Here is a 15,938-nt window from a genome sequence, read left to right as displayed (position 1 = left end):
TTGTCTCACCTTTGCCTTCTAGTGACTGTAGTGCACTTCAGGGCCACCCCCTCCTTCTAGAGATGCACAGCACCGATCTACTGATAAAGTGTGTGTGCAAGATTAACTCTAGATTGGCATTAGTAAATCTCTGCTTGTTCTAAAACTAGGACCTTTTCTTTTAAATCAGCAGACTTGCCAGTTAGTTTAGCATACACCTCCATTATATGTTACAGCTTGCACTACACAAGCTGTCTGTGTGGTTTGCCTGAATGCTATTAATGAATTGGGGGTGGGGGGAGGTACTGAAAGAAACCTTTATGCCACTTTTTGCAAGCTTTACTTTTTTAAAGTTGGGAAAATTAAGTTTATGCTATTTCCAGCTCTTGCAAACGAGGTGCCCTGCCCTGCCATGGCTGTGCATAGCTGAGAATGATGGGAGATGACATGTATGTCACTAGAGCAACTGTATATATCTTTATTTATATTACACATACCTAACAGATCAACCTCTTTTTGTACATCATTGGCTTCAATGATCAAGAAGGCTTGCATAAACATAATTATAATGGCTTCCAGGGATGCAGGCTTATGTCACTCAATCACTGCTTTCCCTCTGGGCAGACCATTCTCAAACAGAGAAAGTCACATGGACATTAGCCAAGGATCCTGGGAGTTGCAGTCTGTGATACTGTCAGACCTTTACCTTTAATAAAGGAGCTTTGCATGTTGTTTTGAAGTCTTATCACTACACTTCTAATGAGAATGTTAGTGTTTGAGCTTGCTTTGGGTTGGCAGGGATTACAGTGGACCATGCATAGCCCCTTTCTGTATGTTTAAAGGTGACCATAACAAGGTACCCAGTGCTTTTTCAGTTTAGTAGTTAAAAAAGAGAAGTACTATATAAATGGGGCCACGGGTTGCACCATTTGTACATTAGTGCATGCTGGGAATTGTGATTCAATTGTGAATAGCTTTCGGCAATAGAATTGTGACAGTTTAAATCTGTAGGTATATGGGCAGGAAGAAATTCTGGGATGGCATGCCTAGCTTGTCGTGCCACACCTCAGTCATGTGGTCTGAAGGCACCCTTCACTGATTGGGCTCAGCCCTGCTGAGACCTAAGGCAGTAATTACTTCCCCTCGTCTCAGCCAGAAGGGTGGCGTGTTGTATGGTGCCAAGATTATGATCTGATTGCAGACAGACTAAGCTCTTTAATATTGCACACTATGTGCTGGGTATCTTCCATTAAGGGTACAGCAGTGGCACCGAACTCTACATACACCTGCCAACCTCATACCCCCAGCTTAACCTGTTTGTAACAGGGGCATCTGGCTGCAGCTCCCAGCGTGATGGCACTAGGGGTGGCAATGAAGCCATTCAGCAGTGACACCCATTACAAAACTACATCTCACAGAATGCTCTGCAAACCCCTGTGTCAGATTTGCTGCTGTTGAAGTGTTTCCCATTAAGGAAAAATATATTGTTTTTTTTTTTGTTTTTTTTTAATAATTGGCAAGTGCAGCTTTGTTTCTTCAGGTAGTTTTGTGGTATGAATTCAGTGACTTGCTTCCCCATTGGTATGTGGCTTCCTGGGTGCCTCCGACATGCTCCTCATGTGATTCTTTCTGTTGCCATTTGTTTGCCTCATCTCAGGATATCTTGCGTATAGAGGATGAGCAGTTCCTCTATCCGACTCAAGTGCCCCCATGCATTGGGTAGTGTTAGAGAAAATGTAATTTGCAAAAATCAGATGACTGAGAGATACCTATTAGCCGCAAGTGGCATGCCTAAGCATTGGCAATAGATATGCCACACTCACAGGGAATAGCTGGAGGGCCACACACCTGGCTTATGTGACAAATTGCTGTCCAGTTGTATAATAATCCTTTTGCCAAAGTATAATAAACAATGTAATTAAGTTCTGATGCTTTACCTGTTGTTGACCATTGGGCAAATATAGTTACACTGTTCTTTTATCTTGATATGTGTGTGTGTGTGTGTGTATATGTATATATAATATATAGTGGGTATGTGTGTGTCTGGGCCGATACAAGTACATGAGCTACATCAACTACACGCCTTGATGCATATATCTCTGTGGGAGATCAAACACACCTAAAAATAATTGTGGTTGCTGTGACACATGCCCAGTATTGTAGAGAAATGCTCCAGTATATATTCTGCACTAGTATGTTTATATGGAACACACGAGGGTTGACATCAGGTTGTGACTGTACTGAATCTATTCTTATATCTGAGCCTATATATAGAAATGACACATTTATGCTGTTTGTATAGATTGATCACCATTCACATCAGCCCCTGCCCCGGGGGTGCTTACAAGCTAAAGCTTTTATCACAGAAATTATATAACTAACCAGAGTAGGATTTAATGGGAAAAAGACTGTAAAGTATAAAGGTGTAGCTTAGTGTGCCTTCCGTCTCTGCATATTTACCATTGTATGAGTGGAACCTTCCATGCTTGCCATGCTGGAATGTTGCATTATCAGTGGAGAATATGCCAGTTCAAGCAATATGGCAACTCTTTCTCATGCAGATAATAGCTGCTGTGCATCTACCCACATCCCTAAGCCATATAAAATTGAGCATAGCCCTCCTTCACTATGTCAGTAACTCGGAGCACAGGTTTCTAAATGTGACTGTGTACCTGTACCCCCACAATTACAGAGGGAGGGAGGCAACACTGGACCCAGTCAGGCCCAGACTGATAATCTGTGGATTTTGGCAGAGGGGCTACCATAAAATGCCATAGATAGTCATTGTTTAGTGGGCTGGTGGGGGGAGCTGTTTGGTCCTCTGTGTACTTGTAATGCACGGGCCTATTTGGAATCCCACTCTGGGCCTGACTCTAGCTCAATCCCATGTAGCATAGGGCTGCTTGCCATAGCAGGGGCATTTCTGGACCCTGAGGTGGCTCCTGCTCAGCTGCCCCCGTCAGCCCCCTGCGCTTACTTTTACAGCAGCATAGGGGATCCAGTGAGGGCCACATTGCTAGCGCAGAGGCAAATTACAGTTTTATAAAAAGTTACCAGGAGCAGCTTTCCCCCCCACCTCCGGTAATTCTCAAGGCACTGCCACCCGAGGAGAGTTTCTCAACTCGCTCATGACTGCAGTACCCTGTGCCATAGATAGCACCAAAGCTATGCTCTGCCATAAATTGAATTACAATAAGTTTCTTTAGTTGCCCACAAGTGAATCAGAATAAATACTTTTATTTAAAAATGTTCAAGTATTGACAGGCTGGTTGAGTAATTCTGTATTCCCCCTCCACTGTGTGCCGGTGCCAAAGTATGCACAGTAGTGCCAGCCGAATGCTTCCGCAGGAGGAGGAACCAGCATCCTGTGAGATATAGGTGGTGTGTACTCCTGCGCACAGCACACAGTTCTATTAAACCGTCAGTATTTTATAGGGCCATGTTTCATATTCTATTAGAAGTTTCAGCAGCCAGAGCAATAATGTATTTTAATTTGCACAGCTCCCCACTTCTTCCAGATGTGTACAGATCCCCCATGAGTGGGTACACAGCCTGGCACGGCATTAGTAGTCCCTTGCCTCTGGGGATAGGCAGGGTATTTGTGGGCATGTGGAAGAAGGAGTAAGTCTAATGCTAGCAGTTCTAACCTGCCCTGCACTCTCACCCTCCTGCCAAGCCTTCAGGCTTTGTGTAAAAAATAAATAAGTGAGCCATTGCGTGGGTCCCCTCCCTGTATTCCCGTAATCCTGCCAAAGCTTCAGTTTATACACAAAACAATGGCTGTTTAGTCTGCAGCAGCTGCTTCTGAGTTTTTCCATAGTCGCCCCTACCCACCTGATTCTGCAAGGCTGTTCCAGAGTTCACACCTTAATGTGGAACAGTACTGATCCGACTGCAGAACTGGCAGTTTGCATTGCGTAGCCACCCACATCAAACCCTTCATATGTGTATGTAAGGATACTGTACCATGCACTTTATTTTAGCAGGTGTATGGAAGATTTTTGTGCAGGGTTTTACCGCTTACCCAACCAGAATAGCTGACAAGGTACTTCAATCGACCTGAAAAGCCCATTCATGCTTATGTTTTACATAACCAGAATAGCTTCTAATTTAACATTGAGGAGGAACTTAATTCTGCACAGGGGCAGTAACCCATAGCAACCAACAAGCAGATAGCTTTCATCAGCCTTGTGCTGATATACTTATCAAAGCAAATGTCTGATTACATTATCGTCTTGTTAACTCTTTAATTGATAAGTGGCAACCGTAGTCTTAGTAATAAGCTCTTATAAACCATACAAGGGGTTAATAGCTGCTGTTTAAAGGAATACGTTCATGAGAAAACATGTATTTTTTTTTCCAAACTGCAAAAGTTAATAGAGCTTCTCCATCAGAATCCTGCATTGAAATCTGTTTTTCAAAAACATAAACAGATTTTGTAATGTTTTATTTTGAAATTTCACATGGGGCTAGCCTTTGAAATTTAATTTCCCATGTAACCTGTGCTCTGATTAATTTCAATTACACTTTACTGCTGTGCTGCAAGTTGGAGTGATATCACCCACCTCCCAGGGAGCAAAATAGCAGCTCCCAGTAGATATCACAATAGCACTCAATAGTAAGAAATCCAAGTCTGGCTTGGGACTCCTCCAGTTAAGGTGGCCACACACGGCCCGATTGTAGCTGCCGATATTGGTTCCTTGGACTGATTCGGCAGCTTATCGGAAAACAACATCTGGCCTGCCCGACCGATATCTGGCCTGAAATCGGCCAGGTTAAAAAATTCAGTCGGATCGGTGACCACATCAGCTCGTTGATGGGGTCCCTGAACTGACTGTGCCTACTCCAGTTGTTATAATTCGATTGCTTGTCCCCAGGGCCAAACAACTGAATTATACAAAATTCCCCCGATATCGCCCACCCAGCGGTGGGGATATCAGGAGAAGATCCACTCGCTTGGCAACCTCGCCAGGTGAGCGGATCTTGACGTGTATGGCCACATTAACATGGGAGTAGGAGAAACAATAGCCATTTCTAAAAGCAGTGTAGCGCTGGCTTCTTCTGAAAGCTCAGACTCAGACACAATATTACAGCTAAAAAAAATACATTTGTTGGTTCAAGAATAAAATCTTAAATGGTAAAGTGACTTATTTGCTATGTAAACAGTGTAATTTAGAAATAAAATGTACACCATAAAAATCATGACAGTATCCCTTTAAAGGACATTATGGTACCCATGGTTTAACTAAGTACAAGAAGGTCACTTCCATGTCTGAGAGATGCTTTGGTCAAAAGTTATTGCTTCTTACGCAAGCAAACATTCTGCCATTTTCTGATTATTTGCCCTTTGTGGTGCACTATTGATTAGGGTCTGTAAATAAGGTCACCTCATTGGAGCAATCATGGCCACTCCCTCTCATATGAATAAGCACAAATAAGGTTCCCTGTTTAAAATACACTTCACCATCAAGTTTTACTAAGAATTCCCGCAATATATGAAATAATGTGATTGCAAGGAATCCATGGATGGAATAGGCTCTGATAGCAATTGAAACTCACATGGATCCAGGCATTCTGTCCCTCCTCCTTTGGAAAGCATTGGCTCCAGCTTGGGTTGTTGCTCTACATCACTGCAATCTGGCAGGTTCGTGCCACTGGGACACATGCAAGAATAAACTTTATTGATACATGTAAGCTAGGAGATTTTACATAGTTATGCATTACTGACGGCTGCGTTTTCCTGCACTGCTGGTACATCACCAGTGGCTTGTGCCTCCCCAAATGCAGTGATGCAAAGCGGAAGTATTCCCTTGTATGTACAGGTTATGGTGTCCTTTTTGTACAATTAGTTTTAATTCTTTATTCCTGCAGCATTATTTAGCTTTTTTGTTTTGGAATTAAAACAGGTAGAGCCCCATTTACCTTAGCAACTAGGCAATGGTTTAAATGAGAAACTGGAATATGAATAGGAGACAGTCAGGGTTTCTCCGAACAAGGCTAGCAAAGTGTGCTTCAGGTTTTTCCAGTGCCTTTTAGAGTCATACATTTGAATATGTGGGCTTCCAATTCAAATTCATCTGCCACATCCTAAAAATAAACTGTATTTGGCAGTGCAGCTTGAATTTGTATTTGCATCAGGCTCATTTACATTAGGGGAGTGTCTGGATAATTATATGTGTGCCCCAGCCAATTGCTGCCGCTGCTGATTGTGCCCTTCTCCCAGTGCACATTTTATTATCCGGCATCTGGTGATGTGTGCGTGACTCTCCAGCCAGTGGAGCTGCCATACAAAGCACCGACACTCCTCTGTCTATTAAAAGCCCTCGCTGTACAATGCCCCCATTTATGCACGAGATTTAACATTACCCTCATACTTTGATTTCCTATGGCTTTAGTTTGAAATGAAGACTTTGATCATTGCAACATTCAAGCCTTTGTTTGTGTCTCGCTGAATAAGCTGGAAAAGGAGATTTGAAAGACAGTTGAGAATATACATTGAAATTAGCAGTAATCATATTGTAAGTGAATATGTTATCTGCTTTGTTGTAGTGCAGTCTAGCACGGGCAGTGGTTTAAAAAGTGCTTGGACGCAGAGGGGTTAATGGGTAATTATCTGTCTGTCATGTGGCTACTGTATCATCCTGGATCTACACCAGCCATATGCGACTTAACATTATTTTCTATTAGCAGTATAGAAATACACCCATGTTAAAATGCCATACATTGACACGTAAACTTTCTTGCTGCTACTGCCATTATACATTAATGTATATTACATTTTTTTTTTCAAATACACTGCATTTTTAACCCTGGGGAGCATCTGCACAGTTGGGAAACCTAAAGGAACATCTAAATGTGGCACTTAGAGTGTGACCACTTGCAAGCCGGGCCCTCTATGCCTGAAACACAAGGGAATGTTAATAAGCATGTAGGGTATGTTGGATGTAGTACAGCGCTTGTGTGATTCACCAGTGCACGTAGTGGCTCAGAAATGCTTTCAGATGTGACAACCGTGCCTCCGCAGAATGCTTGGCTCTTGGCTTGGGCACAGTTTAGGGGTGGATGTAATCTTACTGATTGGGTAACTCTCACTGTCCCCTTATGGCTAGCTGAGTTTGTTTGTTTGTGGCCCATCAGTAGAAATGAGCTCAGTCCAGAATTAGGTTTGGCAAGATTTTTGATTCTTTAAATCCCTTCTTCTGGGGGTTAATCAGGGTTGAGCTGAGAAGAAGCAAAACAGTCAGCCATGCTAAAACTTACCTTAATCAGGGAAAATTGGATTCTTTTCTACTAGAAGTTTTAGAGTAATGTAGTAGAAAGGTATCGAGAGAGCAATTACACATGTAGGGAGTATGTATTATTATTAGATAGTAGGGAAAGAATAAACAATTTATTGGTAACTGAGAGTTTATGGAGTGAAGCCCAGTTGCAGACTTTGAACTGGGTTCTATGGGTCTCTATTTAAGCTTCCCTTCAACCCATGAATTAAGGTACAAAGCCTTACTGCTCCCCTCCTTAACGGGGAACTCTGGCTTCCAAACCAAAATTTGTTTAGAAGCTCAACAAAACACAGAAACCTCTAATATGCCTATCACTGTATCTGTTCCTTCAAAAAGTATGAATATATGTTGAAATCCAGCTGCAAAACAGTTCTCTTTCTGCATCATTTGAAACATCTAAAACATTGAGGTCATTGTGACAACTTCTCCCAAGCTTACAGACAGCATGCAGGAACCACATAACCTACAGTGCATTGCACATTCCTCATTGACATCACGTGTGCTGGGAATTGTGGGATTTAGAGGATGCAGGCTGAGGACAGTCAACTACTGTTACATATTACAGGTATAGGACCTGTTATCCAGAATGCTTGGGACCAAAGGTATTCCGGATAAGGGGTCTTTCCGTAATTTGGATTTCCATATTAAGTCTCCTAAAAAATCAATAAAATATTAATTAAACCCAATAGGATTGTTTTGCATCCAATAAGGATTAATTATACTGTATATTAGAGTTGGGATCAATTACAAGATACTGTTTTATTACTACAGAGAAAAAGGAAATCAGTTTTAAAATTCTGAATTATTTGATTAAAATGGAGTTTATGGAAGACGGGCTTTCCGTAATTTGGAGCTTTCTGGATAATGGGTTTCCGGATAAGGGATCCCATACCTGTATTTAAGTCCCAAAGTAGTCAGCCAGATCAGCAGGGGAACAGGGGGGCCAGGGACTCTTCCAAACCATATTATTACATTAAAAATCATGAAAAGGCTGTGTATTTTTTTTTTAATATATGTCTATTGCAAAGTTGTTTGAAATTATGTTTACTTTTCAAAAAGCTTAAGTTGTGATTGGGTGGAGTTCCCCTTTAAATATTTTTCCTTAGCCAGTGCTTCAGCTGTGCACTCTTTCCTCTGCTGCTGGTCCTGAAATCTATACTGGCATACTGTGTCCTACTCTAAAGCCGGCCATACACGCACTTCGTTTTGTACGATATTCAGTGCATGTATGGCGCTCAACGAGGCGACCAATATTGCAAAAGGCTGCGGATATCGGTCGACTTTGGCCAGGTTAAAAGATTTTGATCGGGCACCTGAGCAAAATCTACGCTCAGGGCTGAATCAGCAGAAGGAGGTAGAATTCCTATTGTTTCTACCTCCATATCTGACAATTGTCAGTGTAAGGTGGAAACTATGTTTTGTGCGACCAATGGTCACACGAAAGATGGAAATTGCTAAGTGTATGGCCATCTTAAAGTTGATGGGAAATTCTGACCGAACCACCTCATACACCCAAAGCATCATTCACAGAATTTGCACTTTTAATAGGTTTGAAAACATACAATCTAGATCAGTTAAAAAATAATTATTATTTGCCAATAGCTGTATTTGGCCATGAAACAGCAGCCATTCACCCACCTAGTAATTGTATGTTAGTTCCCCTTTTACTCACAAGTGTGTGTAGCATTAACTTCCGCTCTGGGCTAGTGGGTACTGAGCTACAGTGGGAGCAATATTACTGGGACTTATTCTGCAATGAAGGATCAGATATACAGGAGGACACACGCATTTGTATTTAAAAAGGAGATGTGAAATTTTGTGGCTATGTGTCTTTGTGCACAGTGACATTTTGGTCAGTGTTTGTGAGGTTGTTATGTACAAGGTGTGTGTGTGTGTGTGTTTGTAGCCAGCTTTTGCTAAGGTTAGAATGCATATATGCACCAGAAACACACAGTCCTACAAATGTGTTGCCTTCCATGGGTTTCTGCTATCTGACCTGGGAACAGTATTGTGGGCAAGAAATTTGGCACATGTACATGTAATTTGGCACTTTTTGCCCTTTGGTACTTGAGGTAAGACAGCTAAGCAAATGCAGAGGAAAGCTAACAACAGTTTTAAAATAATGTGGATGATTTTATAAAAACTGCAGTTGTAGATGTTATCTTCCCCTTATATTGAGCTGTATGAGTGACTAATGTAGATATCCAAAAATTTGAAAGTCCTACCGTAGCTTCCAGTTTACTCAGTGAGTACTCCTCAACAGGTAGCAGCCCCCGTGCTGGCTGTGTAGCTTACAAATATAGTTCAAAGAACCCGGAGAGTACCATTATATGCAGTGAAACAGTGTAGTTTTATTGAGACATCTTTTAGCACAAAAGTGCTAAAAGATGTCTCAATAAAACTACACTGTTTCACTGCATATAATGGTACTCTCCGGGTTCTTTGAACTATATCTGTATGAGTGAGATGTTTGGCAAAGCTACACTAGATGCCAGTTAACATTTACCTGTTTTTAGTTAAAGGGGTGGTTCATCTTTATATTAAATAGGATGTCCTATTCCTAGAAACTTTGCAAATTGGTGCCATTATTTATTTATTTTTATAGTTTTTGAGTTATTTCTTTCCTCTTCTACATCTTTCCGGCTTTTAAATGAAGGTCACTAAAGCTGGACCACCCCTTTAAATTACAAGGTGCAATTCCATATCTTTACTATATATGTTTATTTATATACTCAGCTTTTTGTGAGCATTATGCTTGTGTTTTAAATGTGAAAAAATAAAATTACAGTTGAAAAAAAATTCCCATCACAACTTAATGTGACAAAGGCCTTACAGGGTGACAGAAGCCATAAATAATATTAGTTGCTATATTATTGCAGTGTCAGGTATATGAGCTAAGTGGATGAATAACATTCACCCCACTCCGTATGCAGAGTGGTTACAGCCCTGCAACTACACCAGCCGCTACGACTAATAGGCCCATGGCTGAGATGCTATCATTTTTGGCTCTAGATGTGCATAATATATTCACTTTTCTTCTCATACACCTAAAACTAATGCACAGCAATATTCATTTATCATGCCTTTTATGATGATAATGCCTTTTAGGAATTGGCTTGTTTGACAGGTAGACTTGCAGGCAGTCTCTGGACTTCAATTCTAAATTCATGGATTCCAATTTCTTCTCTAGGCATCTCTGCCCGTACATGTCATTTATTGGTGCTTTTTGGCTGATGGATGTGCAGTCAATAAGGCAGACAGAAGCCCTGCTTGGATACAAGCCATTCAGTTAACATGTGTCTCTGACCTACTACACTGTATGAATAGTGACTGTGTTTGAGCACAAACATTCCCTTCTCTCTCATTCATCATTCAGTGCTTATTCCTGTTAAAAGAGCAGTGTTTCTCTTGTAAGAAATTCAGCATGGGGTTTGGCAGGTTGGGGCACACATACTAAATATATATATATTGAAATTAATTTTTGTGTTTAAATTTAGTGAAGTCTGCACAGTTGTCATAAACATGTACATCCTGACACCAGTAACACTATTTATTGGGTTTACATTTGTATTTTTTTGTGCCTTAAACCAAGTCATATTATTCTATCAATCAATGGTATAACAAAATGCCACCAGGCCCTCCTGCAAAAAAACTTTGTGGTGGCCCAGCTTGCACTGTGGCCTAAACCCCGCCGCCCCGGGTAGACACACACACAAGTGATATATAGAGGCTGTAGAGGAACCAGACACTGTGGTCCAGGCTTCCTCTGTAGTTACGCCGCGACTATCAATGCTACATATGAAATGGCGATTTGACTCGGATGCTGGGTGAAGACAGATGCTGGCAGGGGCTGCTTGTAAGGTGCCAGGGTAGGGAGCTGTTTGGGCTTTTGTGTACTGAAAATGCCAGGACCTATTTTGCATCTCAATCCAGGCCTGGATGCTGGCCTCTGTAGAATTCAAGTCATTGAACATATGTTGATTTAAAGTTAATTTCTTGTGGGAAGGTTTGTAAAGGAGTTGGCGAGTTGTAGCTGTAGTTAAAGAGTTACAAGTGGTTTATAACCCCTGTAGCCAAAGGAAATGATAACACCCCCTTATTGTTATAAATTAAGTAGCTGATACATAGGGCACGTGGATCCAACACAGAGCCATGGCATTGTCCCGTGTCCCTTCTTTGTGTTAACATAAAAGTTAGCTGGGCCCAAAAGTGTGTGGTTATTTATGTAATTGTAGGAGGTTGCATCAGCCAAGATTTAATATGGATCCCAGTAACATAGTACAACTGTAGGGCTGCTTCATACCAGTAGTGCTTGAGACCACTTCTTGCACTATTTCTCACTATACATGAGCCACGCACAGACTTTAAGCATAGGTTTAGGTGCAGCGACTGAGCACATCCAGTGTAAAAACTGATTACATATAAACCACGTGATGACTGCCATAAAGATCTCGTGATGAGGCCAGACCCAGTATTATTACATTTTATCTGTACAGCTCCAGCTTGCCTCCCTGTTCTGTACATAAGGGGAATGACCAACAAGTTGCCTTACAGACATACTCAGGCCCTGTTTGCTATTACTGTGTAGCTTGTTTCACACATAAGAAACTATTCCTCCCCAAAGCCCAGGGCCATCTTTAGTTATGGCAACCAAAGCCTTTATTCAGAAAGAAGTGGTGTTGGAAAGTGGTTGGAACAGGATAGGATTTTGTCTGCTTCCTGTGTTGGGTGTTTGTGGGGCTGACGTGACATCCTAGGGGTGAGGTCCATACTTAAAAGTTGTTGTGTAGCTATCTGCCTTACAATTAAATGAATAGGAAGGCAAATAGGGGGTGCCTTCAACATTCCTCCATTTTTATTCTGAACATGTATTTAGAAAATTCTCTTTTGTCTGTTAGCAATTAAAAGAGAAGTGGGTTTAGGTGGAGATTGGTGATGGTGGTTTCCAGAATACAGAGGCCCTGCTTCCCTGTGACTCTGCCTTTTATGTTGTTATGAAATGCATGAGTGTTGTATGTGGCTAATAACACATATATCTATGTGCTTTTCAGGGGGAAAGTGAGTCTGACAAGGGCCTGTTGATGAGAAAGCTTGTCCTATCGGGGGTTCTCGCAAGTGAAGAAATCTATATAAACCAACTAGAAGCTCTACTGCTGGTAAGTACCCCCTTTTGATGTACTCAACACTCAGAGGAGGTGCTCAACTAAACTTACATCAATAAAAGAACATGTTTAGGTTCAGTGCATTGGTAGGGAAGATTTGGGTGCTTATTTAGAAGACAATCCAAAAACAATACAATACTCCAAAAGCCCATGCAAGCTGTGCATAAATCAGATTACCACTTGTAATTATAGTTTACAGGGTCTGTAAAACGGCAGGCTAAAGATCCTTGCACTGTATTTTAGGCTAATGTCTGAACGAGCGATTTAGTCACCTGCGATAAATCTCTAATACCGCAGGCGACTAACCACTCTGAAATGCCCTCCACCGGCAACAATAGGAATTGATGGTAGAAAGGCCTACATATCACTTTGGTTTTCCAAGAAAGCCAAAGCGATGCATAGGCCTTTCCACCAGTGATTTCTGTTGTTGCCAATGGAAAGGCATTTCGGAGTGATTAGTTGCCCATGGTAGCATAGATCTATCATGGCCAACTAAATTGCTTCATCTGACATTTTAGAGAAATTTGTGAATGTTTATAATAGTCTTTTTTACCGAAATTGTATTGCTGAATAAATCAAGGTTTCTTCTGTTTTTAGGAGACACCTTATTAGTGCTTGGTAAATGCAGCAGAAAAGTATCCTATTTTCATGAAACATTTAGCTATTGGTGACACAGTCTTAATATGTTTATGGAATTTCCTAGTGACTTATGCTTATTTTACTATAGGGGTACATTATTCCCTATATAATGGCTATAAAAGGAAGATCACAAAGCTTTTAAAGTGGTGAATGGGAAAAGTGTGCAGCCAGAACGCAAGATAAGATAAAGCAGACTTATTTAGCCTGTGGGCACAATGTGGGATATAAACAATACAGGCATCAGTGATAGAATAGTGATAGAATCAGTGATAGAATGTGACTGACTTTTAACCCTTCTGCTGCCACCCTCCTGGTATGCTCCCACCTGTAGCCTAAACCTGTGTAAGCATTTCAGCATTTTTAGAAAGAGGGCCTGGAAAATGCATTGATACATGACAGACATCAAAAATATAGCTGCATAGTCGACCTGAATTTTATATTTTGGCTTTGGGAGAGGACATTACCTATTTTTTTCTACAATACCATTCCTCTTTATCATACTATTTATGGCCAGAACATAGCAAACTGGAGCCGCAGATTAGTCCTCATCTAAAATAAATTTGGGTAAATAAGTGTAACCTAGTGTAAATCATCCCCAGCACTGAGGTTCAGTGTATTTTTATGTGCTATGTAGCAGTGACAGTTTGGGCTCAAATGTAGCTTTTTTTTTTTATCAGTGCCTGCCACCTCATTTCTTTATCAAATGGAAAACTTATAAAAGCTAGGTGCTGCAGGACTATTTGCTAGTATTGTATTTACTGTATGGTTTCCATACTTCTGAAATAATTGCTTATCAAAACATTAGTTAAACCTTTCTTTTCAGCGCAGAGCTATTTGCTTTATGCTTGTGAGGAAGGAGGGGGCTTTTACCTGCATTCTACTGTCACTATAGTCTGTTTGCGAGAGTGGAAACTTGCTCTCTCTGCTTTTTAATTAAAGGCTGATAGGAACAATGCCTTCTGTATTGGAAAAAAAGACAACCGCATCCAGTGGAAGAGATTGCAGTAGATGGATATCTGCGAAACCCTGATAAGGCCCCTGTTTAAAAACTGCCATTTGCTAACTCCTAAATATTTGAAGATGATTGTTAATGACATATAGTCTTTCTGCAATGTGAAGGGGAGGTGCTTTAGTGTAGGTAGTGAGGTATATAAGGCATCAGCAGGGGTCCCCAACCTTTCTTACTTGTGAGCCACAGTCAAATGTAAAAAGACTTGGAGAGCAACACAAGCACCATAGAAGTTCATATAGGTACGTAATAAGGGCTAAGATTGGCTATTAGGGAGCCTCTATGCACCCTATCAGCTTACAGGGGGCTTTATTTAGTATTAAATCTTGTTTTTATTCAACCAAAACTTGCCCCCAAGTCAGGAATTCAAAAATAACTACCTGGTTTGGGGGTACTGAGAGCAACATCCAAGGGGTTGGTGAGCAACATGTTGCCCCCGAGCCACTGGTTGGGGATCCCTGGGCATCAGAATAGAATTAGGCACTTAACTCTAACTCAAGGCAACAAAGTCTTCTTACAGGGGCATTAACAACTTGGTTAAGCCTTTTGTCATTTAGTTCCTGTGACTGACAGGCAAATGCTGCAGATTTTTTTTTTTTAAACTGCAAATAAAAAGTAGAATTTAATTTTTTTTATTAAACATTTTTTAATTATTCAGTTGTTTAACTATGCAGCTCTCTTGGAAATGTTACTCCTGTCTAGTTACTAAGGCTTAATCAGCCCTTACAACCATTCAGCAGTTAGGAAGTCTGTATGGAATATAGGAATGCACCGAATCCAGGATTTGGTTTGGGATTTGGGCAAGATTCGGCCTTTTTCAACAGGATTTAGATTTAGCCAAATCCATGGTCCTGGCTGAACCGAATCAGAATTCTTAAAATCATGACTTTTTGCCACATAAACCAAAGTGATACGTATGCCATCCCTTCAGCGATTTACATTCTTGCCGGTTGGATGGCATGTTGGGGAGATTAGTTGCCGGCAATAGTGAAGATTTATTGTGGGTGACTAATATTCCTGTTGTGCCACTGCCCTAAACATAGAAGTTGAAAATTTTCTTAGTATAATAGTAATAGTATAATTTAAAGGAGAAGGAAAGCGACTGAGGCAGTTTTTCCCCAATAAATTAGCCACAATAGTGCAAGCTAGAATGCTGTATTTATTTTGTAGAATGCTTTACCATGCCTGAATTAACAGCCCTAGAAACTTTTTCCAAGACAGCAGCTGCCATATTAGCTTGGTATGATGTCACTTCCTTTCCTGCCTGTGTGTCTTTTTTTGCTACTGCTTGCTTGTAGCTGTCAGCTTAGTTTACAGCAGGGAGGGGTGAGAGGAGCAACTCCATGAGTCTGGTGGTTTCAGCCCAGCATCCACACAACCTTCACGGGCTGCTGGTGGGTTTGGGCTAAGCCATGCTTTACCATGCAACCCTTCTATGCTTCACTTCCGTCTCCAGAGCTCTGTCCCTTTTGTGACGTTAGAGAGGGGTGGGCATGGGTCTATAAATAAAGAGGCTGAACAGGGTAGGTTCAGGTGTGGATAGAAAATGGTCGGGTGTGGGTGGACTTTATTTTGACCCACAGATCACTACTGTGCAGGCTCACACCCATTCCTGGGTGGTTTGAGCTGAGAGGAGTAAATCTGAAACTGAAACCCATGTGTAGAAGGAAAGAAACGGTGTGTTTTTTTACAGATGACTCGGAACAGCAGCACTGTGAGTGTAAAGGTGTATACATGGTAAGGTCCACTCGCTTGGCAACGTAGCCAAGCAAGCGAATCTTCTCCAGATATCCCCACCTAAGGACCGATACCAGCAGCTTGAATCGGGCCCTGTATGGCCACTTTAAATTTGGTATATTTTGATAGACC

The 15,938-nt window shown here is 41.3% G+C and overlaps 1 protein-coding gene across 5 annotated transcripts in view; it reads left to right on the top strand.

The window, feature by feature from the left end:
* Positions 1–15,938, top strand: part of abr (ABR, RhoGEF and GTPase activating protein) — a 215,730-nt gene that overhangs the window by 110,643 nt on the left and 89,149 nt on the right. For all 5 annotated transcript variants that reach the window (XM_012957245.3, XM_012957246.3, XM_012957248.3 and 2 more), the window contains one exon: positions 12,311–12,415. In XM_012957245.3, the coding sequence (XP_012812699.1) occupies positions 12,311–12,415 (105 nt within the window). The remainder of the gene's footprint in view (positions 1–12,310; positions 12,416–15,938) is intronic.

This window comes from Xenopus tropicalis, chromosome 2 (assembly GCF_000004195.4).
Source record: "Xenopus tropicalis strain Nigerian chromosome 2, UCB_Xtro_10.0, whole genome shotgun sequence".
NCBI lineage: Eukaryota > Metazoa > Chordata > Amphibia > Anura > Pipidae > Xenopus > Xenopus tropicalis.
The sequence above is the reverse complement of the archived record's forward strand: the minus strand, read 5'-3'. Positions and strand labels throughout refer to the sequence as shown.